The sequence below is a fragment of the Paraphaeosphaeria sporulosa genome (assembly GCF_001642045.1).
Source record: "Paraphaeosphaeria sporulosa strain AP3s5-JAC2a unplaced genomic scaffold CC84scaffold_7, whole genome shotgun sequence".
NCBI classification, from domain to species: Eukaryota; Fungi; Ascomycota; class Dothideomycetes; order Pleosporales; family Didymosphaeriaceae; genus Paraphaeosphaeria; species Paraphaeosphaeria sporulosa.
Window position 1 is genome coordinate 1,530,094 of NW_017253366.1, and position 26,584 is coordinate 1,556,677.

The window sequence follows — 26,584 nt, forward strand, 5'->3', positions numbered from 1 at the left end:
ATTAGCCGGCTTACATGCAGGACGCATCCACGAGTACCGAATCCTGGGTACTTTTTCAGTTTATCGCCAAGGATGATTCCACTTTACCCACCAGTTGAGACGAAGATGTTCGCTGGTCGGTCAAATTGCCAAAAGCAACAGACGCTTGATCTGTTCCATGTACCACGAGGCCAATCTCCAACCGAATGCATCATCACAATTGACAGACTATCTCATTACAGCACATTTTATCGATCAGCCCACTCACCTGAACAGTCGAATTTTGCGTGACTCGGGGCATACTCTACATTGTTCCAGCCGCACCGACTCCCCAATCCACTCATGGCAAGTTCTTGCTATGTCCAAACGTATAGTGCAAGCCGTAGACTATGGCCAGTTGGGTGACATGAATTGACAGGGTCTATGTCTCCCTTTCATTGTCTGATACACACGTAACGCATTCGTGCGGCTAAGCGGAACCGCTCCTCTTCTAATGCTCTAAGTTCCAAGCCGCCAGTTTCGGACGTTCTGATTACTAAACATATGCTGGCCGCCATTGTAGCAGCTACAATTTCTAGATGGGCCATTTCGTCCCCAACGTACCCTATATAAGATCGACTTGGCCAATGATGGTCGTCTACAAGTTTCCGGCTTCCAGGACCCGGCTTCCCAGACTGAAGAGTCTTGCATTGCCCTCTGTTGGATGCACTCTCCTGAGTCTCAATCGATGTGGAGCTGACTATAGTATCGAGATTGGTAGCGCTGTTACCTCGAGCAGCATCAATTCGTCTCTCGTGCCGTGCTGCACGGGACTAGGACACGCGGATGGTTCGAGCATCCGCACTCGCTTCTTTCTTCCAGATTCCTCGTACGCAAAAGATATCATGTCACGCATATGGTTATGACGGCACTCTGTACTTTGCTAACACACTCGCGCAATACCACAGGCCGAAAATCCGGTTGCGATACATCGTGTTAATTCTCAGATGATTGGTAGGTCGGAGTTCGCAGCGCACGTGTCTCAAATCTCGCCCCAACGCGATTCAGATACCGCCCCATGAAATTAGCTCGTTATGGCACTGCCAACGATTGGCAGCTTTCCTGATAGGTCCAGATCAATTGAGAGGCATACAAACGGTACACTGCCTGCCTTCGAGCAAGAGACATACCAGAAGAGGAGAAAACTGAACATATGAAGTAATCCATCGAGGCCTTGAATAACTGTTTTCACGAGAAGCGAGTCTTGGACAGAGTCTAGACTCCGGATCAGTTGAATATATAAGGCGTCGTTGAGTATCTTGGTTTCAGCCAGCACGAGGGGATTGCATCTCGACTACCTTCCTCTACACTCATCTTCCAAGGAGCCTCGCACAAGTCGCCAAACATTTTCCGCAGCAACGCAACAATGGCTCGTCTTAGCCTCCTCTTGATCGCCGCATTGCATCTCGGCACTGCTCTTGCCGCATGCAGTACCTCACCCCAGAAATGGATCGCGCATGACAAGGTCAAGGGCCATGAAGGCTCACCTAAAGTGCCGGGTGGCGTGGCGGGACAACTCATCAAGAAGTACCAACCTTATCTCTTCGTGGAGACTGGCTGTGTTCCTTTTCCCGCCGTGAACTCCAACGGCGAGCTGAAGTACGTCCATATCATCTCTTCTGCGAGGATTCAATATCGGCCGCTTCCCATTCCCATGCCATCTAACCTCTCAACAGCAGCGGCCTCAAGCATTCCGGCGCCATGAACGGCAAATGCAGCAAGTCAACCGGCCAAGTCTACGCCCGCGCCACCATGCACAAAAACCGCTACGCCATTATGTACGCCTGGTACTTCCCGAAGGATCAGAATGTGGACGGCCCCGGCAATCTGGGCCATACGCACGACTGGGAGAATATTGTCGTCTGGCTCTCGGGCAAGACCTCGGGCGCGAGGGTAACAGGCATCTCATACTCTGCACACGGGAAATATCGTAAGTACAAGGGCGGGTCGACGCCGAAGGTGAAGTATAGTAACATTGGGGACGGGAGCACGCATAGTCTTTGGAAGACGGATCGGACCGGGGGCAGGCAGCCGCTTATTGATCGGGGGCAATTGAGTGGGAAGGCGCGGGCGGCGCTGGAGAAGGCCAACTTTGGGAGTGCAAATACGCCCTTCATTGACTGCAGGTTCAAATCGGAGCTGGATAAGGCGTGGTCGAACGACTTCTGAGATGGGATCGAGGCGCGGGTGTGGAGGGCATGCCCGAGAGGGTGAGACTACCAGGCTAGGGGGGATGTGGGTGCTGTAGCTGTGTAGAGACTTCGTAGAATGGGCTCGCTACACCGATTTCTCGAAGTACCTTGATACCTGTGAAAGCGGGAATTGAGAGGATGTGACGTGGAGTTGCTGGAGGTAGGGATCGTTGAATGATGTGCTTCGGCAACGGCCCACACCTCCTGATCTGTCCATCTTCGACGACTTGCTTTTGCCGACCTAGTTACTGGAAGTGCGCTGGTGTTCCGAATCTTCATTGCAACCACCCAAGCATTCTCCCCAGAAACGCACCGTGCATGTTGGCGCGTCTTACACCAATGCCAGATCATACATGGAAATTGAGAGAATTTCATTCCGCTGCGAAAAAAGCGCTTCATAAGTCATGGTACACCGTCCGTGCTGTACAATTTTCCCCGCCCGCTAACCATTTTTCTTTCACCACCACCACCTCACTCAACCAGCTACGCTTTTACAGCTTCAACATCTCCCTCGCCATCAGTCGACTGCCCCTTCTGCTTCCCCCGCCACTCCACACCCTCCGCCGGCCCATCCACTTCATCAGCCGTCAACTCGGGCGTCTCCTCGTCCTCAATCTCCTCCGGCAGCACCAGGTTGAGCACGAGGTTGATGAAGGCCACAATCGCGAAGCCGGTCTCCAGCACGAGCACGATGGCGTTGTAGAAGCCGAGAAGCGCGTGGTTGGGGCCCGAGTACGTGAAGACGTAGGAGAACCAGCTGGGATACGTTAGTATAAATAAATAAAAAAGGACTTAGTAGGCAGAGGTGAGGGGACTTACTCGGGCACCAGCGTAGCGCCCAGACCGACTGTCAGGCCCGCGGTCAGGATGAATCTGTTTCGCCGGGTGAACTCGATCGTGCTGATGATTCTGATACCGGAGACGGTCACGGCGGAGAACAGGAACGTCGTCATGCCGCCCAGAACCGCAGATGGGATGGCGACAAGCGCAGCCGCGAACTTTGCGAAGACGCCCATGACGATGAGCCAGAAGCACGCAGCGAAGCCAGCCTTGCGGTTCGCGCAGCGGGTGAGCGCGATGACGCCGTTGTTCTGCGCGAATACGGACATGGGCGTAATGGTACAGAGGCCGGAGAGCACGCCGTTGATGCCGTCGGCGAGGATACCGCCTTGAATGCGAGAGTCGAAAAGCTCGCCGTCGACGTCGAGGCGCGAGACATCGCAAGTGGCGGTGATGTCGCCCATGGCTTCCATTGCAAGGACCATGTAGACGGCTAGTAATGGTAGAACGATGGGCCCGTAGACAGAGAGCTTGAAGGTGTGCACCCAGATGAAGGACACGGCGGGCGAAGAGTCAATGGAGCTCCGGTCGAAGTAGCCACAGGCGCCGGCGATGATGCAGCCGACGAGCAGACCGATAACCACGGCGCACGATTTCATGATAGGTGCACCGAAACGTTCGCAGATGATGATGCTGATGAAGACGCTGAATCCGAGACCAATGAATTCTGCACTACCCCAGGGCAGCGGGCGAGGCGCGTTGATGGTGGGGCACAGCTGGAAAAGACCAGTCTCGGGCCTACCGGCGCAGTCGTTGGAGCCGCCTGCCCAGTTCTTGAAGCCGGTCTCGATAAGATGAACACCAATGAGCATGACAGTAGGACCAGTGACGAGCGGAGGGAAGATGCGCTTGAGGATTCTGGGAGGAGTGAAGGACATCAGGATTTCGAGTAGAGCGCAGACACACTGCGTGCCAAGGATAGCTCCGTAACCATCCGGGCAAGGCAGCTTGTTACCATCTGCATCCACGGGACAGTAGCCGGTCTGGTACATCTGAGCGAGGGCTCCGGTGGCGATGGGAATCGTTGCGAAGGAGGTGCCGACGACTGAGATTAAACCGGTGCCCAAGTAGTAGTTGGTCTTATAAAAATGGAAGCGAGACATCTGGATGGCAGAAAGAAGGCCGGAGACGATCAGCGAAGTCGAAACCAAGTATTGCTGCATCTCCAATGTGAGGTTTGCTGCGCCGGAAAGGATGATGGGCGGTGTAATAATACCAGCCAACATGGCGAGAGAATGTTGGAAGCCAAGCAGGAGCGCGAGAAAAACTGGCATGCGATCGTGGAGGCCGAAGAAGGGCGCTGCTCTCCGTTCCCTCTTCATGAAAGGGAGATTCGGCTTGAACAAGAATGCATAGTCATAGTTTCCAACAAGTCCATCCCTGCAGAGCTATCAGTATCAAGACTCTGTGCACGATTGTTTGAGCGTACTTGGTCGTGAAAGCCTTTACCACGCGGCGAACCTTTTCTCCAAAAGTTCGTTTAAGGTCATGATCCGGTCCAATGCGGTCTGGAATAGCCATTGTGTCGACAGTCACTTTTGAGCAGGGTTTGGTGGATCCTTTCGAGTTTTCAACCTTTCATGCGGCTGAGGTTGCAGCTTAGCAGAGTCGGCAATTGCGGATCGGAGTCTAAAGGCTTGATAGAAGTGTGGGAAAGGCGGTGCTGATAGCTGAACAATGGCAGATATATGGTAAGCGAACAAGATCGTAAATCGATACGGGGTGTGCGCTAGTAGAACCTAAGAGTCGCGTGGAGCTTGGGTTTGGGATCGCCTTCGCAGTCAGGAACGAGATGCGGGGATGCCGCGCGTGAACAACGTACGCAATCGAGAAGTCAATGGCAGCTGGAGAGCTGGTGCGATATGATGATAATTTCACGACGGTGGCTGATCCTCTTTTAAAGACTCATGCTCGACAGGGCTTTATCGTGAACGATTTGCGATTCCGGAGACTCATCTGGGGGCTAGCTTCTCCGCGCAGATTAGATATCCAAGAATATACCAAGACGAAGAAAAGCAACATGCCAAAGATCCAGACGCAGTTTTGCTATCGCCGAAAAGAATGCAAGACGCTGTGACCACTGCGCTGAATGAGACGCGACTTCTGGAGGTCGCCGACAGCATCGCTACCCTCCGCCAGCATCATCGAGTTCTCTAAGAGAGCTTTGTGTATACTTGGAGCTAGGGCCAGTTTCGGATGCGGGCAATGTGATGTTGCTAAAAGGTTAACAAACTTCGCTGATAAGCACCACATTCCACATCGCTAAACGCCGGGCGATGGAGGGCACGTGATCCGGGTACCTCCGATGTGGAGGAAGGCCTTATGCGACAGACATCCCACACACAAGAGCCGGAGACCTCGTCTAGACGAAGTACTGGACGATCCCGATATCAGCATCGCTGAGTTCCGACGACTCGTTGCGGGGTGCGGCGCGCGCAAACGACCTGTGCCATTGATCTGTCTGGAGCAGTTGTCGCACAGTACATGACTCGTTACACCAGGGCTGATGGTTGTTCCGAAGACTTGCCGTTGCGGAGTTGATGTCTGGCAGGGGTGTGGAGGCTCTGTAGTGTATAAGTAGTCGAGTTGTTGGGATGCCCATTTGCATGACCGACCCCAGACTTCAGTATTGGTATCTTCCCGTACTAGGACCGGCAACGTACACTGCGAATCCGTCTGGCTGGAACTGATGGAACAAGTTTCAAGCTCACTGACGACGTTCGAGCAGCCTTGTGTGGTAATGAGCATAGCACACGGCTAGCTGGAAGGAAACTGCTCACAGCACTTCTAAGATGCATGTCTCAACGAGCGTCGGTTGGTTCACGTCGCCCTCCTAGTAGCATTTCGCGACATCTTCAAGTTGACCATTGCCGAGGTTATGTGCATGGTAGAAGAAGTATAGCAGAGAGATGAGGTAGCTAACGCAAGGAGAGTACAACAGGCAGTGCCTTCTGTTCCATCACATGTACGCCTCAAGCCTGGAAGGAAGGACCTAGGCACCATGCTGTGTCAACTGAAGCCGAGGGAGGTATGTGGTTTCCTTTGATGCGATGCGCAACAGAACCTTGCCCTTGGAATGCAATCATGCTATCAACAATTCATGGTGGCACACTTGGGCTAGCTACGCGACGAGGCTGATGTTGGGGAGCTTCGGCTGTACTCAATTGTAGAACTAAACCCAAACGAGTGACGGTTGCGAAGGCCCTTGCCACGGCCACGACTACTTTCAGGAAGCTACGAACACCATGGCGAAAGACGGGATAGTTCGCATACGCCGTGGAAAACCAGTGCATTCAGTGCGCAAGCGTCCACCTTCGCATCTGCGACGATGCGCGTCAAACAAGGACCCGATGGCGATGACTGAGCTTCGTTTGGCTCGGATCTCAGACCCTTGATAACGATAACAGCTGCTGCTGGTTGCAGAGAACCGCAGCTTTCCTATCTTCTTCACGCGACGCAGCCGCGATGCACACCACGTTCGATTGCATCACGATTTCCTGTACTTGGAAGCTCCGCGTGGCGTGAGGATGACGGCTGGCAGGAGGAGCAGTTGCCGAGGCCGTCGCCGAAGCTCGGAAGAGCAACCTGTCTCGGCATTATTACACTGTGCACAGTAGCGCGGCACTCGGGACTGAGGCTGCTCGCGCTGGCAGTCATGGCGATATGGTGATGCAGGTCCAAGCAGCGCTATTCACTGCGCTTCTTTGGGCGAAAAGTGGATGTCTGCTACGAACACGGGTCATGGTCAGCGTTTTGCCACGCATCGACGCTTCTCGATGCTGCGATCGGCGGGGTGTTAACGGCGAAAGCAGCCGCTCCAAAATTCTCTGCACACCGTAACTCGCCCAAGCCACAGACTGCGGGCGCGCGAGACCCTGAGCGGGCGAATGGCACACTGCGCTAGGCCCGGACGGGGCAAGGTGACGAGCGTTTGGGGTCTCGAAAGTGCTGGATGCAAGGTCCCGGTCCATTCGCTTGGGGCTCGCGGCGTTGGGGTTCAACATTTCTCGGACGCTCGACCCTGGGCGTTTCCACCAAGCGTCTCCATTCCACCGCCTTTTATTATCGGGCTCGCTTGCCTCTTTCCTCCTTCCATCCTCATCCCGCTTTCCCTCCCTCCCTCCCACTCAAACACTTCTCCCCTACCACTGCCTCGTGCGTGGTTTACCTGTCCCGCGTGGACTTGACACATCGACAGACGACTGGCGCGTCTTCGTGTAGCGAGACTTTCAATCAACAACCCTCGCTCCTCGCCCGCACACGACAATCATGCCTTCGCACCAGCCCGTTGCCGGCATGACGGCCATCGACCCTCAGTACGTCTCGCAGCCATCTCCCATGGCGAGCACGTCTGAGCCGAACCGGAACTCGAAGTACGATCCCAAGAAACCGCACATTACAGATCTCCCCATCACGAGGGGAAACTGGTACAAGCACGTCAATTGGCTCAATGTAAGCTTACAACGCAACAACCAGCGCGGTTGTTCATTGCTAATGATCCAATCAGGTCTTCTTCATCGTCGGCATTCCTTTGATGGGCTGCGTCTACGCCTTCTGGACCCCGCTTCGCTGGCAGACGGCCATCTGGGCTGTGATCTACTACTTCTGGACCGGCCTCGGCATCACAGCCGGCTACCACCGTCTCTGGGCGCACAAGTCTTACAACGCGTCTCTCCCGCTGAAGATCTTCCTTGCCGCCGTCGGCGGTGGTGCCGTCGAGGGCTCTATCCGCTGGTGGAGCCGTGACCACCGCGCCCACCACCGCTACACCGACACCACTAAGGACCCCTACAGCGTTCGCAAGGGCCTTCTGTACAGCCACTTCGGATGGATGCTCATGAAGCAGAACCCGAAGCGCATCGGTCGCACTGATATCACCGATTTGAACGAGGATCCGGTCGTTGTCTGGCAGCACAAGAACTACCTCAAGGTCGTCACCTTTATGGGCCTGATCTTCCCGACCATGGTTGCTGGATTCGGCTGGGGTGACTGGGTCGGTGGCTTCATCTACGCTGGTATCCTCCGCATCTTCTTCGTCCAGCAGGCTACCTTCTGCGTCAACTCGCTCGCCCACTGGCTCGGTGACCAGCCCTTCGATGACCGCAACAGCCCCAGGGATCACGTCATCACCGCGCTCGTAACCCTCGGTGAAGGTTACCACAACTTTCACCACGAATTCCCCTCGGACTACCGCAACGCCATCGAGTGGCACCAGTACGACCCCACCAAGTGGAGCATCTGGCTTTGGAGCAAGCTCGGCCTTGCCTCCGACCTCAAGCAATTCCGCTCTAACGAGATCGAGAAGGGTCGTGTACAGCAGCTCCAGAAGAAGCTTGATCAGAAGCGAGCCAAGCTTGACTGGGGTGTTCCTCTCGAGCAGCTCCCTGTCATCGAGTGGGACGACTACGTTGAGCAGGCTAAGAACGGCCGTGGTCTCATTGCTGTCGCTGGTATCGTTCATGATGTTACCGACTTCATCGCTGAGCACCCCGGTGGCAAAGCGCTGATTGGTAGCGGTGTTGGCAAGGACGCCACCGCCATGTTCAACGGTGGTGTCTACCTCCACTCTAACGGTGCGCACAACCTGCTCTCCACCATGAGGGTCGGTGTCATCCGAGGCGGATGTGAGGTTGAGATTTGGAAGCGCGCTCAGAAGGAGAACAAGGATGTCCAGATTGCAAAGGATGAGATGGGCAACCCAATTATCCGGGCTGGCAACCAGGCCACCAAGGTCCACCAGCCCATCGTCAGCGCAAGCGCGGCATGAGCGTGATTTCAGCTATTTCAACTTCTCATCATAAGCGACCCGGCGTTAGGATATCTGCAGTTTTGGCAGGTAATATTTCCCTTCAAGCGTTCGCTGGGGCATTCAAACCCCACCACGATTAGACGGCATGCGCTTTGGATTGGCAGCGGCTCTAATGCTCAAAACCTGGCTACGATGCACCAGCTCTAGCCCTAGTATAGATGGAAAATCGACTACTATTCATGATATGAACAATGAGTATTCTGTGCCACGTGAACAGGATGCTCAAGTGTGAAATTGTTCAGCTCTAGGTGCACTTCTTCCATGTGATTAAATTGGAATACCTGAACTATAGCCCAAGAATGAACAGATCACTCCCAAGTATGCACAGTGGTTGACGCTCATCTAATCGACGTCATTTATGTCACAAACCAATCTCGCGCTGATAGTTGTTACCATGCCCAGCCAACTTGCCTCCAGATCGTGGTTGCCTTGATGGCGCTCGCTAAGCCGCATGCTTCACCTGACAGACTACCCTAATGGCAACCTCCCGCCTCCCGCCTCCCGCCTCCCGCCTCCCGCCTCAACTCTCGACTTTACCCAAAGCTTCCCAGTTGCATACCTATTCATGACGAGTGCAGAAAGTGACCACGAAGGTCCTCCGACCAAGCGGCGGAAGCTAGATTTAGACATCACCGATACAGGATGCACGCCGCCATCGATCTCAGAAGAAGCTGTTACAGGCGAGGCGAACACAACCAGCCTGCAGCGACCTATCAGCCCGCCGCCCTTACGCAGCAGACACCATACGCCACGCTCGCCGACGCCGCCTACATCGCAACTTCATCTGCTAGTTGATGAGCACGTGAGCGAATCGTCACGGGCACCCGCAGATGAAACGGCGGAGCCGTTATGCAGCCCTACAGAGCTCAAGTTTGTCAGGTCGCCTTTTCAGCTCACAAGGATCAGAGATCTGGCGCCGCACCAGAATGCAGATGCGGTGGGGCTGAGGGACATTCTGGGAGATCCTATGATCAAGGAGTGCTGGAATTTCAATTATTTGTTCAGTGTGGACTTTGTGATGTGAGTAGTCCTGCCGAATTACCAGTAGTCTGTTGTTTCTGCAAGCAGACATTGAGTTGAGTTGGTCTGCCAACTCACCAGATAGCGATGCGTACAGGAGCTAGGACTCGACCTTCAAACTAAAGCTAATACGGGTAGGAGCCATTTCGACGCGGATATTAGAGACATCGTCAAGGTCAAAATCATACACGGATTTTGGAAAAACGAAGACCAGAGAAGGATTGCACTCCTGGTACTCACTATTGCTCACAAACACTTCCCGTCCTTCATGACTAACTTTGAGAAGGAAGCAGCAGAGCGCTACCCGAATATTCAACTCATACCCGCATATATGCCGGACCCATTCGGAACTCATCATACCAAGATGATAATTTTGTTCCGACATGACGACTTCGCCCAGGTAGTCATCCATACTGCGAATATGATCGAACGAGTGAGTAAAGACCCAGGTGACAATTGAATATGCGTTTTCGGTAGGGGAAAATATACCTGACTGAAGAATGGGCGCCGTCCTTACCAGTTCTACTCATACTAATTCCATATCCGCATCATAGGATTGGACCAACATGACGCAAGCTGTATGGAGATCACCTCTGTTGCCTCTTCAGACATCACCTACACCATCTTTAGCCAATGCCGCGGTCCCGATCGGCACTGGGGGACGCTTCATGAAAGACCTCCTCTGTTACTTCAATGCATATGGTAACCGACTCCACGCCCTGACAGAGCAGCTGATTAACTACGATCCCTCTGCTATCCGAGCAGCCTTCCTCGGAAGCGCACCTTCACGCCAAAAACCTGCCAACGCAAGACCATCCTCACAAACCTCGTTCGGCTGGCTCGGTCTCAAAGAGATCCTCTCAGCCATACCAGTCCAGCCGAAAACTTCCACCCCCAACATCGTGGCTCAAATATCGTCCATAGCCACCCTCGGCGCAACTCCCGTCTGGCTCAACCACTTCCGCTCCGTACTCAACCGTACCGAATCCCCAATTCCGACCATCTTCTCCCCGGCCTCCAAAAGTCCTCCTCCTACCCTAAATATCATCTTCCCGACCGCCCCCGAAATCCGCACCTCCCTTGACGGTTACGCCTCCGGTGCTTCCATCCACACGAAAATTCAATCTCCAGCGCAGCAGAAACAACTCGAGTACTTACGCCCTCACTTCTGCCACTGGAAATACCAAGACCCTCCCGCTCCTCCAGCACTTTGCACTCCGCGGCAGCAGAGGCACGAGGCCCATCGCGGCCCGGCAGCGCCGCATATCAAGACGTACGTGCGGTTTGCGGATGAGCGGCGGACGACGATCAACTGGGTGATGGCGACAAGTGCGAATTTGAGCAAGCAGGCGTGGGGGGAGGTGGAGAACAAAAAAGGGGAGGTGTGGGTGCAGAGTTATGAGGCGGGGGTCGTGGTGTGGCCTGGTTTGTTCCGCGATGGGAGGGATGGTGGGGATGCTATGATGGTGCCAGTGTTTGGGAGGGATGTGCCGATAGCTGGAGATGTGGATGGCATGGTTGGAGAAGGTGGTGAGGACGAGGAGAACGGTAAGGGGGGGTGTAGTACGGTGGTTGGGTTCCGCATGCCATATGACTTGCCGCTGAGTCCGTACGGGGAGGATGAGGTACCTTGGTGTGCGACGCTGCCGGATAGCGAAGAGGACTGGATGGGCAGGGTATGGAATGGGTATTAGTCCGAGGGGTTCCAGGTCTAAGCTGACAACTACCGCACTGGACTGCAGGACAGAAGCCTTGTCGAACAATGTGCACTTGCATTATCATCAAAAATCGCTATGCTACGCAGTGCTACGCAATGCTTCGTGTCAGCCCGGCGTGACATGCCTGAGCCCGTTCCCAAAAACGCCAACAATGCTTCTCGAAAGGAACCAGTCCTGAACGCCCCGCCGCCTTAGATTACGCCGTACATCGCAAACTTTGACGCCAAAAACAGAAATTTGGACAGCTTTTTACCCACGATGGAGTTTTCAGCTTTCCCGCTCCGAGCTGCTGCGGAACTTGCCGCCTGACGCGCGTTCGTAGGCGCGCTCGCTGCCCTTGCAGTGCTTGACGATCCAGGGGTGCCTTTCAACGTCTTCGAGCGCGATTCTCTTCTCTGGGTCGAGGACGAGGAGCTAGGCACAACAATTAGCAAGTGCTCGCGAAGGATACAAAGGGGATTGTGTTCACCTTCTTAATCAAATCTCGTGCCTCGGGGCTCACAAAATTGGGCACCGTGTACTCGCCCCTGACAATTTTCCGCTGCGTCATAACCTGCGTGTCCTCGAACGGCGCCTCTCCAACCAGAAACTCATAGGTCAGCACGCCCAGACTCCACAGATCGACCTTCTCAGAGTAGAAGTTGTCCTTGCCGCGGCCCAGCAGCATCTCCGGTGGTAGGTAGTCGAGCGTGCCGCACATGGTGTTGCGCCTGTTGTTCGGCGCGTGGACGGACCAACCAAAGTCGGAGATCTTGATCTCGCCGTGGATCCCCACGAGAATGTTCTCAGGCTTGATGTCGCGGTGCATGACGTGCTTCTTGTGGAGGTACTTGAGGGCTGCGGCCATCTGGGCAATGTACTGGGCGGCCTTGGGCTCTGGGAAGCGCTGCTCGCGGCGCAGGTGCTTGTACAGCTCGCCCTTGCCGGCGAACTCGAGGATGAGGAAGATGCGCTTGGCATCGTTGAAGTGGCCGAACAGCCGCAGGATGTTGGGGTGCGCGAGGTGCGACTGGATTTCAATCTCACGGCGGACTTGCTTCTCGACTTTGCCCTGCTGGATCTCGTTCTTGTGCAGGACTTTGAGCGCGCAGACGAAGCCCGAGGAGCGCTCCTTGGCAAGGTACACGCGTCCGAATTTACCCTTTCCCAGGGGCTTGCCGATCTCGAACATGCCCAGGTGCCACTGCTTAGCTGTTGAGGGTTGTGAGTAGAGGGCGGATTCGGTGAGCGTGCGGCGGTGGCCTGGGTTTTGGGGTTGTGTGGATGACGATGTTATCGTGACCTTTGCGATGCTTGCGTTGACGTTCTTAATTGAGTTTGAAGCAGCGAGCTTCTGCAGGGGCATTTTCATGCGGTTCGCGGCGGATTGTGATGCAGAGAGACTGGTTACCGTTACGGTGGCGACTGATGACTTCGACGGTGTTAGCAACTTCACCACGGTGCAAGACGGAAAGTGTGTAGTACCTTCGCTTTGTGGTAAGATGCATGGTCGTCATTCTCGTCGTTAACGGTGATGCGCTCGAAAGCGGCCTCGAGATTGGTAACGTCCATAATGGGCTGGTGAGATACGAAAGGATGCAAGGCGCTGGAAGGCAAGGCGCTGAGTAGAACAGAACGAAAGCGCAGGTTGGAGCTGCGATTGAATGCAGACAAGTAGACTGCGTAGGCCTGGCAATTGTGCAAGTGGGCTTGAGAGGAAAGTGGGCGGCCTGGGATGGTCGTGTTAGAGCCAGTACACAAGCGGCGTTGCTCGGGCGACGGCGCAGGCGAGGCCCGGAGCTCTGAGCTCTCCGATCCCCCACCTCGTCCCCGCGGCTCACGCTGAGACACTTTTTCGTGCACGACGTGCAAACTCCACTGGTTCACGCCTCGCTTCTCGTCAGCCTGACACGTTTGAATCATGATGACGCTCAACGGCGCGCCGGTCGACGCGACTGCCCCCGGCCATGCAGACACATCCATCACCAAGGATGGCTTCAAGATCACCACGCGGAAGCTCCCGATCTTGAAGGCTGGCCCCATCGAAGACATGACCAAGAGGCTGGGCATCGCGCCGCCGGAGATGATATTCGGCGACAACTTCATGCGCATTGAGCATAAGCCCAGCGGCTGGCACATAGAGTTCAACGCCTTCGATGCGCTAGACCGCGTGGACAAGACAGGAGACTCTATGCTGAAGGTGTCCTACTCCAAGGAGTGGCAGCAAAACAGGTGAGTCTTCTGGTTTGCAGGCAACACCTGCGCGCATTCAGTTGCAGCGCAGTCCTGACCTTGCCAGACAAAAGCAGTTCGAAGACATCAAAGAGGTGGTCAAGCCGTTCGACTGGTCCTACAGCACCGACTACAAGGGCTCAACACCGGATACTCCCGCGCTTCAACCCACCGAAACCCCGATACCACTCGCGCTGCTCAAGCGCCCCGACCCGATCCACTTCTTCGACGACGTCATGCTCTATGAGGACGAGCTCGCGGACAACGGCATCGCCATGTACTCATGCAAGATCCGCGTTATGCCTGCGAGACTCCTGCTCCTGGGTCGCTTCTTCATGAGGCTGGACGATGTGCTATTTCGGATACGAGATACCAGGGTGTTCGTCGAGTTCGCGACAGGGGAGGTGATCAGGGAATATACCGCCCGGGAAGAGAAGTATGAGACTGTGCGGAAGACGCTGGCAGGTACCAGAGAGGATGTGCTCTCCATCATGAGAGACCCGAATCGCTTGGCCGAGTTCATACCCGTGGTCGAGAAGTCATCAGACAGGGTGGTTTTGAAATGAGTGAACGCGGGATATCTTCGCGAATGATACCGGCACATATGAATGAAAGATTACGGGGTTGTCTGGGATTCATTACTGCTCCCGGAGACTGAGCAGCCTGGGGGTTAGTCAACTCTCAGAAGACCAAACAATCTCCGGACAGTCTAAGAAGGCCCGGTCAGCCTGTTGGATAAGCAGAGCGACCTGGAATACTTCCACAAGGCACAGAAGCACGCACCGGAGCGAAGGACGTTCCCACGGCATAGTGCTCAGTGTTGATGGCCTATGGGCTCAATTGCCAAACACATCCTGATAGAGCTATCTGCAACAAGCACTTGGTTGGAGAGGCTATGAGATTCTATGGAGCCATTGAGGCACTGCTGGAAAGCTGATGGGTGTGAGAGTTGGCGCAGACATAAAGCCAGGAAAAGTGCAGCATGGTTCCAAACATGGTCGAATAGATACTCTCTAAGCCAGCTTAATAGAGCACGCGTAAACCTGTGTGAGTAGCTCTAGCTTGTCTATGTGCTTTGAGGGTCAGTTGGTTCAAAATCGGTCTGAAATGATACGACGGACACTTGTACCCCTGTTCCTTCCACTTCGTCACTTTAACTTGCTACCGCAAGCCCCTCGGCTGTTGCAGCCAGCGCCCGTGCCTAGGCATCTGCATCTCCTTGTGCTGCATGTGAACCTGCATATCCAACATTCAACGTTGCACATGACACTCCGCCATGCGTCATACGTAGCTTCCCCTAAGGCAGCCCCACCCAAGCAAATACCCCGCTAGTCAATCCAACGTATGCCCCTCCCCGTCAACAACATCCTCCAACAAACCACCTCTACGCCTCCTCTTCACTTCCACAAACCCACTCTACACACTCCAAAATGCCGTCCGCAAAGTTTGAAGAGGTCTACAAGAAGACCCGCGAGATCAAGACCGGGCCCAGCAATGACGACCTGCTGAACGTACGTTCGCTGTCTGCTTCTCTAGAGATCGATGCTGACAGGTTGAACAGCTGTATGCCTACGCGAAGGTTGCGCAGGGCGAGGATATCGAGAAGGCGCCAAAGCCCGGCATGATGGACTTCACCGTACGTCTCGCATGCATTTCTTTTCCTCTGCTCTGTAGCATTCGTCTTCGGTGCCCGCTCTAAGGCCGCTCGCACGGTGCTGGACGAAGTGATGGGGTAGGAGAGAAAACGCAGAGGCTGACAAGGACTAGGGCAAGGCCAAGCGCAAGAGGTGGCAGGAGGTCGTTGACGCGAACACCTCGCAGGCCGACGCGGAGAAGAAGTACATCGAGCTCGGCGAGTCGCTCATCAAGACGCACTTGAAGTAAGCGCAGGGGGGAATCTACTGGATACCTAGTGGTGGATTGGACAGCTGCTGCGTGAGGATACATATTTTAAGACTAGCAATGACATGACCTCGAACACGCGCTTTGTGTGCTGAGACGCGTGGATCTGAGCTGCAATGAAACTGTCCAAGCACGTTCTCCTCGAATACCGATTTTGAATACGCACGAAAAGCTCGAACAACGAAGTCCGACCGAGGCACTTGCCTCCTGCTAGGCATTTGGCACATCCACTATCGTAGTACTGTTACAAAACCCCACGAACCCAGAGTGAGGATTGCAAGCCCTATGGTATATCAACGCCCTCGCTATGCACGTAATCAAAGCCCCATCTTTCCCTACTATGTTACAAATCTTACATCCTCACATCTATACCTCGGCTACCCCCAGCCCAGTCCAATCACCGATATATCTCGTCAAAGGGCCTCGTATCATGGAAGCAGCTGTCCCACACCTCATTGACGACCTTGGCGGCGTGCACGTCATCTTTGATGCCGGGCCGCGCCAACATGGAGAGCGTTGCGCGACGCCGCACGCAGTTCTGGAGTTGCTCGGTTATGCGCCATTGGTTCTTGGTGAAGAATTCGCGGGCGAAACGGCACTCGCCGGAAAGGGTGGAGGCGCGGATCTGAGGGGGATGTTAGTGTTACTGTTTTTGCATACAAGCGCAATTGTGGGAATGATATGTGTGTAGCAGAAGGGTCCCGTGCGTAGTTTTGACGCAAACTGCGCGGTTGGGAAGCCAATGCGTTGCTTTCCGCTGGCTTTGTATCTCTAGTCTCATGGGTAGGAGAAGAGAGGTATTAGATAGCCAGCTGGAGTGGAGAAGTCGTTGTCGAATCGCACTCGGTGTACGTACCTCTAGGCAGGCCTGATGCCGCAAATTGTTGTCCTCGACCTTGAACTTCAGATGGTCCCACGCGTGCACCATCTCGTGCGCCATGGTATCCTCCTGGTGTCCCCGATTCCGGAACTTGTTCGCGCAAAGCATGATGCCATGGTCGACGTGGAACCCTCCGCTCTGCTCCGCCGTGCACATCCTGCAATGAATATTTTTCCCGTTCAGATCGCCGCCCAGCTTGCCCACCTCGTCCTTCATGAACTTCACAATGGGCGAGTATTGGAGGAGGTAGTCGCGGTACGTCTCGCAGCGCTTGCAGTAGGAGTCTGCTTTTATGGCGTCCATCTCCTCGAAGTATTTACGCTCCAGTGGTACGTCGCGGTTGCCGGTTACATAGCGGCCCATGAGGATGGAGAAGGTGCTGCTCCATGTGTAGTATATGGGGTCGAGTTTGGGCGCCTCTGGCCTCGGGGCAGGTTTCGCGCTCGCGGAATTAGGCACGCCATCGGGCGTGTCTTCCTGCTTCGCCATTTCGTCTAGGATGCGGAGCCGGTCTGCCGACGGAGAGAGCAGTGCGTAACGGAAAGCGTAGGGCGTGGATGTTGCGGTCGCGGTTCTTTCCCGCAAAAAGATGGGCTGCGGAGGCAGTCGGGGGCTGTGATTGGGCGCGCACAAAGGCGGTGGGGAAGCCATTTATCGTCCTCATGCAGTCATATCAGCCCGCGAACAATGCAGTGCGGTGAACACGCCATTGGCCGCGCATACTCTGCATACTTATAGCGATTGCGTGCCCGCTCGCAGCAGACTCGCACAGCATGTCAGCCCACTTGAAGAAGCAGCCCGGACAGCTCACCGTCGTCATCAAACTTGGTAAACTTCCTGTACACCTACCCCACATTCGCAGAGCTTAGAATAACTTACCAATGCGACGCAGGCACCTCGTCCATTGTCGATGAGAAGACGCACGAGCCCATACTCTCAATCCTCAGTGTGATTGTCGAGACCGCTGTCAAACTACATAAAGATGGCCACCGTGTGGTCCTCGTCTCCTCCGGCGCCATTGGCGTGGGTCTTCGCAGAATGGACCTCGACAGGCGGCCGAAACATCTTCCACAGGTGCAGGCCCTCGCGGCCATTGGACAGTGTCGGCTCATGAGCCTATGGGATCAACTGTTTGGGCATATGCGGCAGCCAATTGCCCAAATACTGCTCACACGGAACGACATCGCGGATCGCACGCAATATCAGAACGCACAGAACACCTTCTTCGAGCTGCTACACATGGGAGTCATCCCAATCGTGAATGAGAACGACACTTTGGCAGTGACGGAAATCAAGTTCGGTGACAACGACACGTTGAGCGCCATCACCGCTGGCATGGTGCAGGCCGATTACCTGTTTCTGATGACAGATGTTGACTGTCTGTACACTTCGAACCCGCGCAGGGACCCAGACGCAAAGCCCATAGAAGTGGTCGAGGACATTGCAGACCTCGAGGCCGATGTCAGCAGTGCTGGGTCGGCACTGGGGACCGGAGGCATGAGCACAAAGATTGTAGCAGCACGATTAGCAACAAGCGCGGGCGTGACGACCATCATAACGAAGTCAAGCAAACCTGGAAACATTGCCGCCATAATGAAGCATGCCGAAGGGCAGAGACTGGCCCGCATATCGAGCCGCAACAGCGTAACGAACTTCCAAGACGAAGGCGTCCCGCTCGCGCAAACCGCCAGCCTCAACCTGCACAACTCCACACACGATGTTTCTTCTCCTACCGAACCTACACACACGCGATCACATTCTCCCCAGCTCGAAGCCGAACAAGTCCCTCTACACACCCGTTTCCTGCCCATTTCACAACCCATCCGCGACCGTTATTTCTGGATTCTGCATGGTCTCGCTCCCCACGGCACAATCTATATCGACGCCGGCGCGCGCAAAGCGCTCTCCGACAAAGCCGGGCTCCTCCCGGTCGGCATCGTCGACGTTGATGGCCAATTCGCCCAGCAGGAAGCTGTCCGCATCGTCGTTGTAAAGCGTCTCCCAGCGGCCAGCCCAAAAGTCACCCCGAAAGCCACAACCCCCATCGCCCCCATCCCCTCCCGCACAGCCGCCCACCCGGTCCTTAACTCCGGCCACGCGCCGTACACGCAGCCCGCGCTCACGCACTCGATGTCTTCCTCCGCGATCATCACGCCGCCGCTGTACGAGCTGCACGACCCGGCGCCGTTCGAGATTGGTCGCGCGGTGGTGAACTACTCCGCAAGCGAGATCAGGCGGATAAAGGGGTTGCACAGCACGCAGATTCATGAGGCGCTGGGGTATGCGGACAGCGAGTATGTGGCGCTGCGGGAGAACATTGCGTTCTTTGGGATTGAGAAGAGTCGGCCGAATACGCCGAGTGCAGGACGGAGCGAGAATAGGGAGGGTGGGGGTGTGGATGTGCATTAGGTTGGTGAGTGTGGGGCCTGGTTGGGAAGACAGATTTGAATAAGAAAAAGGGACCGAAAATGTTGTTTGGGTGGTTTGGTATAGACTCGATGGTTATGCTTGGAATCATGATTACACATTTCTGATGCATGTCGATCTTCTGAGACCTTCGCCGAGACTCTCAATCTCCCGCTCTCAATGACGTCCCTGCCACGTTTTCCAAGCGTCGCCCGATGTGTGATGTTGCACTTCTGCCATTGCATGCTATATCAACCGATACTTTTCTTCTCCAAGAAGGAACAGAACGGTTTCGACACTGAGCAGGTGGGACGTTCCACATCCTTACGCATTTCAAGTGTAGCGTTTTGAGGACGATATGAGACCCGTCTTACGATCCTTTTAGCAGACAGTGCTTGCCCGGGTGGGCGCTGCGCCTACTTGGGACGGTAAATGCACTTGCTGCGATAGGGAATTACGTCGCGATCGTGTTCTTGCCTCTGTGATGAGATACACAAGGGCAGGTTCCATCGTCGGCCCTCAACTGTTCATATACCGCCTTCTGCCCTCGATCCTCCATCTTGGGTCTCTCCATCTTCTGTTTTCCATCTTTCACTTTCTCTCTTCTGCAATCCACAGTCCGTTCTCCGTCCTTCATCTTCTGCCCACGCTCTCCATTCCCCGTCCTCTATCGCTCTCCCAGGGTCCATCGCTACAACTACTTGGATCGTTGACTCCTCTTCAGTATACCTCGTCACCCACGTCTCATCGGTATCGCTAACAGTTATTCAGGGAACCATCAAAGTATCGTCATCGCTTCTCATCCCTACTGTTCAGGCTACTTGACCCCTTGTCGGTCTACAAGGCAAGCTGAAAGGTTGATCCTCATGGACATATATCCTAACGATGTGAAAGAGACCGAGCAGAGGCTGGATGCGGCACTCCCGGTTTTGCTCCTGGATTGCACACCGCAGACAGTGGCCCCGGCTGCGAGGGAGTAGCTAGGGGTTCGAAACCCTGGTTGGCAACTTTGAACGCTGAAGAGGGTCGGGCTACGGTTCTTCGGATCCTTCGTACCGCACAACCAGCTGTGGTAGCGCTCTAGCTGATAACAGTAACGATCCCTGTGGTCTAGGGGCGATCGGACGCTCACCGCTACTCGATACCCTTTAACGACCATCGGTGGTCATTCGATCCTGATCACTTGGAACTCGGTGTCCCCGCTATCGCTATCGCTAGATAGCTCCGTCGTTGTCGTCGGCTCAACCCTCTCGCTCGACACATCTGAGGTTGTTGTGCTTGGGGTTTCGAGGTGTGATACTGGTTCGTTGGATAATTGTGCTTGGCTGTTGGTATAGCACCACATGATGTCGGGAGTTGATTCGATAATTCGGGTAGACAATTCAAGTCTGCGTCGTCCACTCTGTCATTATCGTCGTGCACTTGGAGCAGTGATGTTCTCTTCCCGAGTAAAGCTTCATGAAGCGACGGTCATGTGCTTGGAGTGAGAGTCATGTCCTTGATGATATGACCTGGTACTTTCTGGGCCAATATTAGCTCCGCAGATTGCCTGAATCGCGTCGCAATCTCGTCCACTCGCTCATTTCTCTATGTTACACTTTCTCCTGCTGTTTAAAGATTCGGGCTCGGGGGACGGTGCAGCGGCTACTGGTTTTGTAAGGGTATAGTGATCTATTGCAATGGGCGTAAAATCGGTATGGGGGAGCTGTGTGAAGCTGATGTCGTGGGCATACTCGCGAACCCATTCCGTAATCATGGCGATGTGCTTGGTGACGACTTCATCAAGGACAGCCGCTGCAGCGTGCCTTTGTGCTTGTTTAACCTTGCGGGCTTCCCTTGACCTTCTTGTACAGATATGTATCGAAATCATTAGCCCAGTGCTCCATCTGCCTATGCATTACCCGATCGCTGTACAATCCCCAATGCATATTGGCTTTGAATGGGTGAGGGCGTCCAGTGTAGAGCTCAAAGTTATTAGGCAGCGCCTTTTGACTCGTGTCCTTCTATACGAACACAAGGCATATTATAAGCCTTGCCGCTTGAAGTTAGAGCTGTATTCTTTGGTGTCACTGGCGCCCAAGTATAGTTCAGCCGCAATGAAGGGCAGTACTTACTATAGTTAAAACTTGTTTGAATACACTCGATTCATGTGACAAGCAATGTACAGTTAGGTCACTCTGCAGGAAGGCTCGACATGCGATAGCGATGCAACGTAGTTTTGATCCTTCTCCCTCGCACTGCAGCCCGAGCGAAAGATCGTCGGCCATCGTCTGTAGGCATGAATCTGTGATAAGCTGTGTAAAGCTCGACTTTGCCACGCCTTCAGTGCTAGACGATTCTTTCGCCTTACGGCCCTATTCATAGGTTAGAAGCGATGATTTACGCGCTTCCGCAAGCCACAGGAAACTATATCTGTTCGTAGGTACTTAGGCGATATACAGACGGAACGTTATGCTGTTCAGTGACTGATGTCGGCTGATCCGATGGTTTGGATTTGTGTATCAAATCTAGCGGAACTCCGAGTATAGTGTACATAGATTAACCTCTCCCATAAAGCATATGGTACTTGATGGTAGGCTCCCAATCGATGATCTCAGGACGCTCACACTCCCACCCGTTTATCAGGATGCATTAAAACAGAATCTCTCCTAATCTTGCTGCTCCCACACAGCCCTCCCGAGCAACCTATTCGGCAATCCCCAACCGTCCTATTTATATGTTAAAAGTGATGCATCGCGCACTTCCGCAAGCCGCGGAAAATCGCGATGTATGCAGAAATCCATGTTCGTTTGTTCTTGAGTTATATACTGATGAATCAAAAGAACCAATACATACGACCATAGGATCTTGAGAACTAGGCTTCCCGTCCGCTCAGCCATATATAAGCAGGATACCGGCGGATCAGTAGTCAGGTGGGTGACCACTGGCGAATCCCTGCTGTTGTATGTTTTTGTTTTCAGCAAGTGTTCTAAATTTTTGCGCCTCTGTGGGGCTCCTGGTCACGTGGCTGGGCTCCCTCCTGGTTGGCACACACGCTAACGCTAAGGCACAGCATCCCTGTCAATATTTTCTTTCGACGTCTTGGAAGCTTCAATGCCACTTTTGCAGTTGGTTTATCACTTTACCCTACTTAGAGAATCTGTTACCGGACACATCAAACACTTGCTCGATATCCTGCTTACTATGATGATATGCTAGTTGAAGGAGGAGATAGGAGTACATGGAATTGTGTCGTATACTATTCACTCATGGGTGACGGTGAATAGCTCCTCCACCGCCCTCCTGAACCCCTCGTCCTCTATTCCAGCTAGCCAGTGCTCAATCGCCGTCCAGTCCTCCTCGGATATCCTACCAGGTTCTCTGCACGACACGTTGATCGCAGCTGATGTTAAGAGCGTACCATGCTGATATCCGACTTGCCATGCTGGTCCTCCTGGTTGCGACTCGCCATCGAGCACAACCGGATTAGACCACCCGATCACCTCCCACTTAGCTCCGATCAACCTCATCAAGCCTGTCCCCTGCGAAACGAACGTCGCCATTTCTCCCTCGACCGCTTTTGTATTCCACTTCATGGTTTTGACGGCTCCGCCCGATTTTACTTGGTAGAAGAAGCAGTCTGATCCGGTTGGAAGGCATTCGGTGCGGATGTTGAGTTTGTCTTTCCAGTATTGGTTGGACGTACGGAGGAGATACCATTGTCCATGACAAAGTTGATTGTCGAATCTAGCTGGAGTAGGCGTGTCTGAATTTTTCAAGTGGGTAGGAAGGCGAAATTGGGCTCTCGAGGTGCGTGACATTGATGGAATGAGCTACAAGCTTGCGAATCTTGAAAATAGTGTATTAACAATATGATCCAGTAGATCGCTAGCGGTAGATAATGATCCGAAGAATGTTCGTTAAGCCAACGACTGCTTTCCAAATGTTGACAACATCTATTTAAAGGTCACATAGGCCATCTGAGTAGCTGGAGGACTCTTCTAGGAGATATTCTTTACTCGCTTGTGTTGCGTAGAGTGTAGCGATACCAAGGCGTTTCTGCGCATCGTGCGCCGCAAGTCTCAAGATTTGGGGGCGGTTAGTTTCATCTCGCGTCGTACCTTGCGTCATTACTCTTCGGACACCGAAAATCTCGGGTAAAATATCGATAGCATACGCGACCCTCCCGGACAGGGATGAAAAGTGATGGTTTCGTTTCAAAGGTGAGGGCACATTACGCCTCGTTAACGAATATGCAAGCCACACAAGGCTGACGTCCCCTTGATCCCTGTCATCAGCTTACATGCAATAGCCGATGCAGATGCAGCAGCCGTGCCGCCACGCGAGGACATACGCAAGGGTCGATGCAACGCCACGCAACACTTGTTTGGGGGTCATTACCTAGTTATGACTCGTGCGAATGTTTACGGAGCTACGGAAAGAAAATTGGTGCTGGAAGGGCCGCAGCGATTTACCAAGAAAAAATCTCGGTGCTTTGTAATACCTTGCTACGAGCGTGTTCTCCGTATGCGTTTAGGGGTTCACGAATGCGTGCAAGAGTTTTAAATGAGATACAGAACTACGTGGCAATTTAGAACCCGAATACCTTTTACTCATAGTATGAGTATAGAGGTTCATGAAGGCCTCAAAGAGGCCATCACACAGTTTGGCTTCCGTACATTGTTTCACCGCTGCACAGCTGCTTATCGTTGCTTGTCACGGTCGAAATACACCAGACCAACAAACGTCAAAGCCCTATAGAAGGTCCCTATAACCAGGATCATTCTACGCCTACGTTAGTATCATATCTTTAGTGAAGTAGTTTCTCGTAACATACAATACATCGAGTGAAGTTCTTCCTAGGGAAAACCCTGTCCAGGCCGCTGCTGCATGGACGTCGTACAGATGCTCCACTCTCTTTAGTACAAGATCGAAGTAGGCCTCAGTAAGCCATGTCTGGGTTGTGTAAATAACAGGGCGGTCATAGTCTTTGGCAGAGGGACTAACTTACTCCCGGACACATTCTCCATAGCCACTCCAGATGCCAAGATTGCACGTTTGACAGCATCGGTGCATAACCGCCGAATGCTCCAATGATGAGACACAAAATCATGGCAAGAAGAGCACCATTCTCGCGCTTCACTGCGACGGATACCGCTGAAGCTAGCCCGTATACACCTATGATTTTACGCGTGAGTAACAAGAACGGAATGCGTACGCGACTAATGTGATTTACTAACAGTAGAAATACAGTAGAACCAATACGTAAAGCAACCAGAAATTTATCGAAGGAGTTGCAAGTATGGCGTAGAAGCTTGTAAAGTGCAAGGATGAGAGTGCCATTCGAGGTATGGTCGCCAGAACTTTGGCAGTGAAGTATGCTGAACGGCGGTGACCGGCAGCAGCCTCTCTCCAATATAAAGACTCTTCAATGTTGTGTCAGTGGCATCGCTATAATTCTCTTATGCACGGATGCGTATGCTATACGTACTTTCGTCTCCAAAGGTGCTTACACCAGGTGCCGACGCTGCAAGTGCTATGCAACAGATCCTAGTTAGTACATTGATTGGACCTCTTTGTATATGTCAATGACGTACCTATCGCAAGTGTGATCATGTTGCCGATCTTTGGTACTGTTGAATAATCCACAGCACTTGACAGCATCTCAAAAGGTGTGAGATACACTCCTTGAAAGTGCATGCCTTTATTCGAATAGAGACCTAAACCAATGAGTAATCCTGCGACTCCTCCAACAGCTATCTCTAAGAGCAGACTGATGGGTTGTCGCAATTGTTGCTTCATTGCCCGTACGTGGCTGTACTGGACTTGTCGCAGCCATGATGCACCCCGTAATGCAGCGGTATGTTCAAGATCGACTACTATGTCTCGCGATAGGTCATTGCTTTCGGTCTTGTCTTTGGTGTGCTGTATAGCTTCGTGCTGGATGCATTGTTGTTGTTCCCACATGCGTGCAAGCTGTTGTGCCATGTTGACAGTCCCTATATGCGGCGATGCGCTTCTGGCTTTCGATGCAGCTATATCAAGAAGACAGTCCGCTGGGTTAGCGTCCTTGGGTATATCAAAGCCTTGGCTACAAAAGTATCCTGCAGCTTCTCCTGGTGAGCCCTCGTATAGCTGCATGCCGTCTGCCATGAGCATGACGTGGTCCAGAGCGTCGAAAATCTCTTGCCGTGGTTGGTGAAGTATGCAAACGACAATCACACCCGTTTCTGAAATCTTCTTGAGTAGATCTATGAGCGCCATAGCCGTTGTTGAATCAAGCCCGGAGGTAGGCTCGTCCAAAAACAGCATCATAGGAGCAGCGATGAGCTCCATAGCTATACTGACACGTTTTCGCTGACCCGAAGAGATTAATGACATAACTTGATCCCCAACTAGCTGATGTTGGATATGAAGTATACCAAGACTCTGCATGATACTCTGCGTTGCAACGGAACGTTGCTCGTCAGACCATTTGCGTGGTCCCCTCACCCGACATGCATGCAGTATAGTCTCATAAACCGTTAGATGAGATGGGAGAATATCGTCAGAAGGCACGTATCCAGTGAGCTTTTTCAACCTTGTATCATGTCAGCTTCGGCTTCCACTGAAGTAACAAGATTTACCGACCGAGAGAGTGTCGTTTGCATGCCGTTGACTTCAACGATCCCTTTAGTGGGCTCAAGCTTTCCCATCAACAATCTCATAAGCGTCGCTGTCTTGCGTTAGCAAAATCTCTCTGGTGAGAAGGTATTCTACTTTTTCCAGCCCCAGAGGGCCCGAGAATCCCACATAGCATTCCTCTTTGGATGCTTCCAGATATAGAAGACACCAGGGGCCGAGTTGACTCGCTGAGCTCAAAAGTAATGTCTTGATATATGATCGAGATGTTTGGATAATCAGTCTCATGATCGCTAGGCATTGAGAGGAACGTGGGCCTCGCAGCCGCCTCCAAGTCCTCTTCACTGCTAGATTGACTGTCTTGGCGATATCTTTTGAAGTCAAGTTTGTGCACCCTTAGATGTAGAGGTACAAATATGATGATCAACAAGATGATGTCTAAGACCAGAGCAACAACAAACCCGTCCAAATGAAATTCGCGTGAGGACCCTGATGGGCATACTGACAGCGGACCACACTTGACAGGCGATTCTGTTCCCAATGGACAATAGTGCTTCGCTGGACAAATATACCTCTGGTCTCCTGGTCGTGGACAATAGTGTCCCTTGGTGCAGACGATTGGCTCATAAAGCCCCTGCGGCTGGTTGCATGTATTCTCCACCGTTTGAAGCCGGACAGCTAGACATTCTTTCGTTGGGGCACAGTACTGTGGAGGCTCTATGCCTTTACTTTCTGGGCCTAGTGTAGATGTTTTAGCTGTCATTCTAGATGATTCACATCATATCGACGCACAATGGAACCCAGCATTGCAGATGTAGGTACTCGCAAGATATATCGGTGCTGCTCCAGACAAACAAAGGGAAGAGTTTTCGGCCATGTTTATTACAGTGCAGGATAGAAACGAAGTTTCAGGAGTAAGTTTGTGGGCATTCCACTTGGGACGCGATTTTTGCAAACTACCTGGGTAATCTGAAGAGGGTACTCGGAC

The 26,584-nt window shown here is 53.2% G+C and overlaps 11 protein-coding genes across 11 annotated transcripts, besides 1 other annotated feature; 6 read left to right on the forward strand and 5 right to left on the reverse strand.

Annotated features, from left to right (window-relative positions):
• Positions 1–1,161: 1,161 nt before the first annotated feature.
• Positions 1,162–2,286, forward strand: CC84DRAFT_876375 (NPP1-domain-containing protein). The gene is made up of 2 exons (XM_018187753.1): positions 1,162–1,617; positions 1,695–2,286. The coding sequence occupies exons 1-2, from the start codon at positions 1,385–1,387 to the stop codon at positions 2,185–2,187; spliced, it is 726 nt and encodes a 241-aa protein (XP_018034321.1). The 5' UTR covers positions 1,162–1,384; the 3' UTR covers positions 2,188–2,286.
• A 274-nt stretch (positions 2,287–2,560) lies between these two features.
• Positions 2,561–4,704, reverse strand: CC84DRAFT_878083 (Xanthine/uracil permease). The gene is made up of 3 exons (XM_018187756.1): positions 4,480–4,704; positions 3,030–4,430; positions 2,561–2,967 (listed from the first exon to the last, which is right to left on the reverse strand). The coding sequence occupies exons 1-3, from the start codon at positions 4,569–4,571 to the stop codon at positions 2,694–2,696; spliced, it is 1,767 nt and encodes a 588-aa protein (XP_018034322.1). The 5' UTR covers positions 4,572–4,704; the 3' UTR covers positions 2,561–2,693.
• A 2,615-nt stretch (positions 4,705–7,319) lies between these two features.
• On the forward strand, positions 7,320–8,817 carry CC84DRAFT_1095522 (uncharacterized protein; the record flags this gene model as incomplete). The annotated part of the gene is made up of 2 exons (XM_018174618.1): positions 7,320–7,502; positions 7,558–8,817. 2 exons carry the CDS (start codon positions 7,320–7,322, stop codon positions 8,815–8,817), a joined length of 1,443 nt encoding a protein of 480 aa, XP_018034323.1.
• A 607-nt stretch (positions 8,818–9,424) lies between these two features.
• Positions 9,425–11,573, forward strand: CC84DRAFT_1095526 (phospholipase D/nuclease; the record flags this gene model as incomplete). Its single annotated transcript, XM_018174619.1, has 4 exons — positions 9,425–9,879; positions 10,018–10,111; positions 10,166–10,312; positions 10,434–11,573. The coding sequence occupies 4 exons, from the start codon at positions 9,425–9,427 to the stop codon at positions 11,571–11,573; spliced, it is 1,836 nt and encodes a 611-aa protein (XP_018034324.1).
• A 291-nt stretch (positions 11,574–11,864) lies between these two features.
• CC84DRAFT_1096085 (serine/threonine-protein kinase-like protein) lies at positions 11,865–13,148 on the reverse strand (the record flags this gene model as incomplete). The annotated part of the gene is made up of 3 exons (XM_018174648.1): positions 11,865–12,011; positions 12,067–12,930; positions 13,062–13,148. The coding sequence occupies 3 exons, from the start codon at positions 13,146–13,148 to the stop codon at positions 11,865–11,867; spliced, it is 1,098 nt and encodes a 365-aa protein (XP_018034325.1).
• A 75-nt stretch (positions 13,149–13,223) lies between these two features.
• CC84DRAFT_876561 (TIP41-domain-containing protein) lies at positions 13,224–14,625 on the forward strand. The gene is made up of 2 exons (XM_018187754.1): positions 13,224–13,808; positions 13,876–14,625. The coding sequence occupies exons 1-2, from the start codon at positions 13,498–13,500 to the stop codon at positions 14,372–14,374; spliced, it is 810 nt and encodes a 269-aa protein (XP_018034326.1). The 5' UTR covers positions 13,224–13,497; the 3' UTR covers positions 14,375–14,625.
• Positions 14,626–15,221: 596 nt separating this feature from the next.
• Positions 15,222–15,718, forward strand: CC84DRAFT_1166110 (uncharacterized protein). The gene is made up of 3 exons (XM_018178876.1): positions 15,222–15,319; positions 15,370–15,444; positions 15,576–15,718. Exons 1-3 carry the CDS (start codon positions 15,239–15,241, stop codon positions 15,690–15,692), a joined length of 273 nt encoding a protein of 90 aa, XP_018034327.1. The 5' UTR covers positions 15,222–15,238; the 3' UTR covers positions 15,693–15,718.
• A 66-nt stretch (positions 15,719–15,784) lies between these two features.
• On the reverse strand, positions 15,785–17,228 carry CC84DRAFT_1166111 (mitochondrial inner membrane protease ATP23). Its single transcript, XM_018178877.1, has 2 exons — positions 16,567–17,228; positions 15,785–16,335 (listed from the first exon to the last, which is right to left on the reverse strand). The coding sequence occupies exons 1-2, from the start codon at positions 17,077–17,079 to the stop codon at positions 16,108–16,110; spliced, it is 741 nt and encodes a 246-aa protein (XP_018034328.1). The 5' UTR covers positions 17,080–17,228; the 3' UTR covers positions 15,785–16,107.
• Positions 17,229–17,363: 135 nt separating this feature from the next.
• CC84DRAFT_1219209 (glutamate 5-kinase) lies at positions 17,364–18,999 on the forward strand (the record flags this gene model as incomplete). The annotated part of the gene is made up of 2 exons (XM_018183063.1): positions 17,364–17,418; positions 17,483–18,999. The coding sequence occupies 2 exons, from the start codon at positions 17,364–17,366 to the stop codon at positions 18,997–18,999; spliced, it is 1,572 nt and encodes a 523-aa protein (XP_018034329.1).
• Positions 19,000–21,940: 2,941 nt separating this feature from the next.
• Positions 21,941–22,183: a sequence feature (Protein overlapping with rRNA (CC84DRAFT_876608, OAG03965.1) was converted to a misc_feature.).
• Positions 22,184–22,238: 55 nt separating this feature from the next.
• On the reverse strand, positions 22,239–22,796 carry CC84DRAFT_1219210 (uncharacterized protein; the record flags this gene model as incomplete). The annotated part of the gene is made up of 1 exon (XM_018183064.1): positions 22,239–22,796. One exon carries the CDS (start codon positions 22,794–22,796, stop codon positions 22,239–22,241), a length of 558 nt encoding a protein of 185 aa, XP_018034331.1.
• An 882-nt stretch (positions 22,797–23,678) lies between these two features.
• CC84DRAFT_1249432 (uncharacterized protein) lies at positions 23,679–26,359 on the reverse strand (the record flags this gene model as incomplete). The annotated part of the gene is made up of 8 exons (XM_018184286.1): positions 23,679–23,760; positions 23,813–23,931; positions 23,987–24,153; positions 24,216–24,401; positions 24,467–24,511; positions 24,573–25,555; positions 25,606–25,690; positions 25,735–26,359. 8 exons carry the CDS (start codon positions 26,357–26,359, stop codon positions 23,679–23,681), a joined length of 2,292 nt encoding a protein of 763 aa, XP_018034332.1.
• Between the last annotated feature and the right edge of the window lie 225 nt (positions 26,360–26,584).

Excerpts from the sequence above, each read along its gene's own strand:
- CC84DRAFT_876375 (XM_018187753.1), top strand. The coding sequence starts at position 1,385 with ATGGCTCGTCTTAGCCTCCTCTTGATCGCCGCATTGCATCTCGGCACT. Across the intron at positions 1,618-1,694 it reads AACTCCAACGGCGAGCTGAA|CAGCGGCCTCAAGCATTCCG; the intron begins GTACGTCCATAT and ends ACCTCTCAACAG.
- CC84DRAFT_878083 (XM_018187756.1), bottom strand. The coding sequence starts at position 4,571 with ATGGCTATTCCAGACCGCATTGGACCGGATCATGACCTTAAACGAACT. Across the intron at positions 4,431-4,479 it reads GTAAAGGCTTTCACGACCAA|GGATGGACTTGTTGGAAACT; the intron begins GTACGCTCAAAC and ends ATAGCTCTGCAG. Across the intron at positions 2,968-3,029 it reads GGCGCTACGCTGGTGCCCGA|CTGGTTCTCCTACGTCTTCA; the intron begins GTAAGTCCCCTC and ends AACGTATCCCAG.
- CC84DRAFT_876561 (XM_018187754.1), top strand. The coding sequence starts at position 13,498 with ATGATGACGCTCAACGGCGCGCCGGTCGACGCGACTGCCCCCGGCCAT. Across the intron at positions 13,809-13,875 it reads AAGGAGTGGCAGCAAAACAG|ACAAAAGCAGTTCGAAGACA; the intron begins GTGAGTCTTCTG and ends TGACCTTGCCAG.
- CC84DRAFT_1166110 (XM_018178876.1), top strand. The coding sequence starts at position 15,239 with ATGCCGTCCGCAAAGTTTGAAGAGGTCTACAAGAAGACCCGCGAGATC. Across the intron at positions 15,320-15,369 it reads GCAATGACGACCTGCTGAAC|CTGTATGCCTACGCGAAGGT; the intron begins GTACGTTCGCTG and ends CAGGTTGAACAG. Across the intron at positions 15,445-15,575 it reads CCGGCATGATGGACTTCACC|GGCAAGGCCAAGCGCAAGAG; the intron begins GTACGTCTCGCA and ends GACAAGGACTAG.
- CC84DRAFT_1166111 (XM_018178877.1), bottom strand. The coding sequence starts at position 17,079 with ATGGCGAAGCAGGAAGACACGCCCGATGGCGTGCCTAATTCCGCGAGC. Across the intron at positions 16,336-16,566 it reads GGCATCAGGCCTGCCTAGAG|ATCCGCGCCTCCACCCTTTC; the intron begins GTACGTACACCG and ends CATCCCCCTCAG.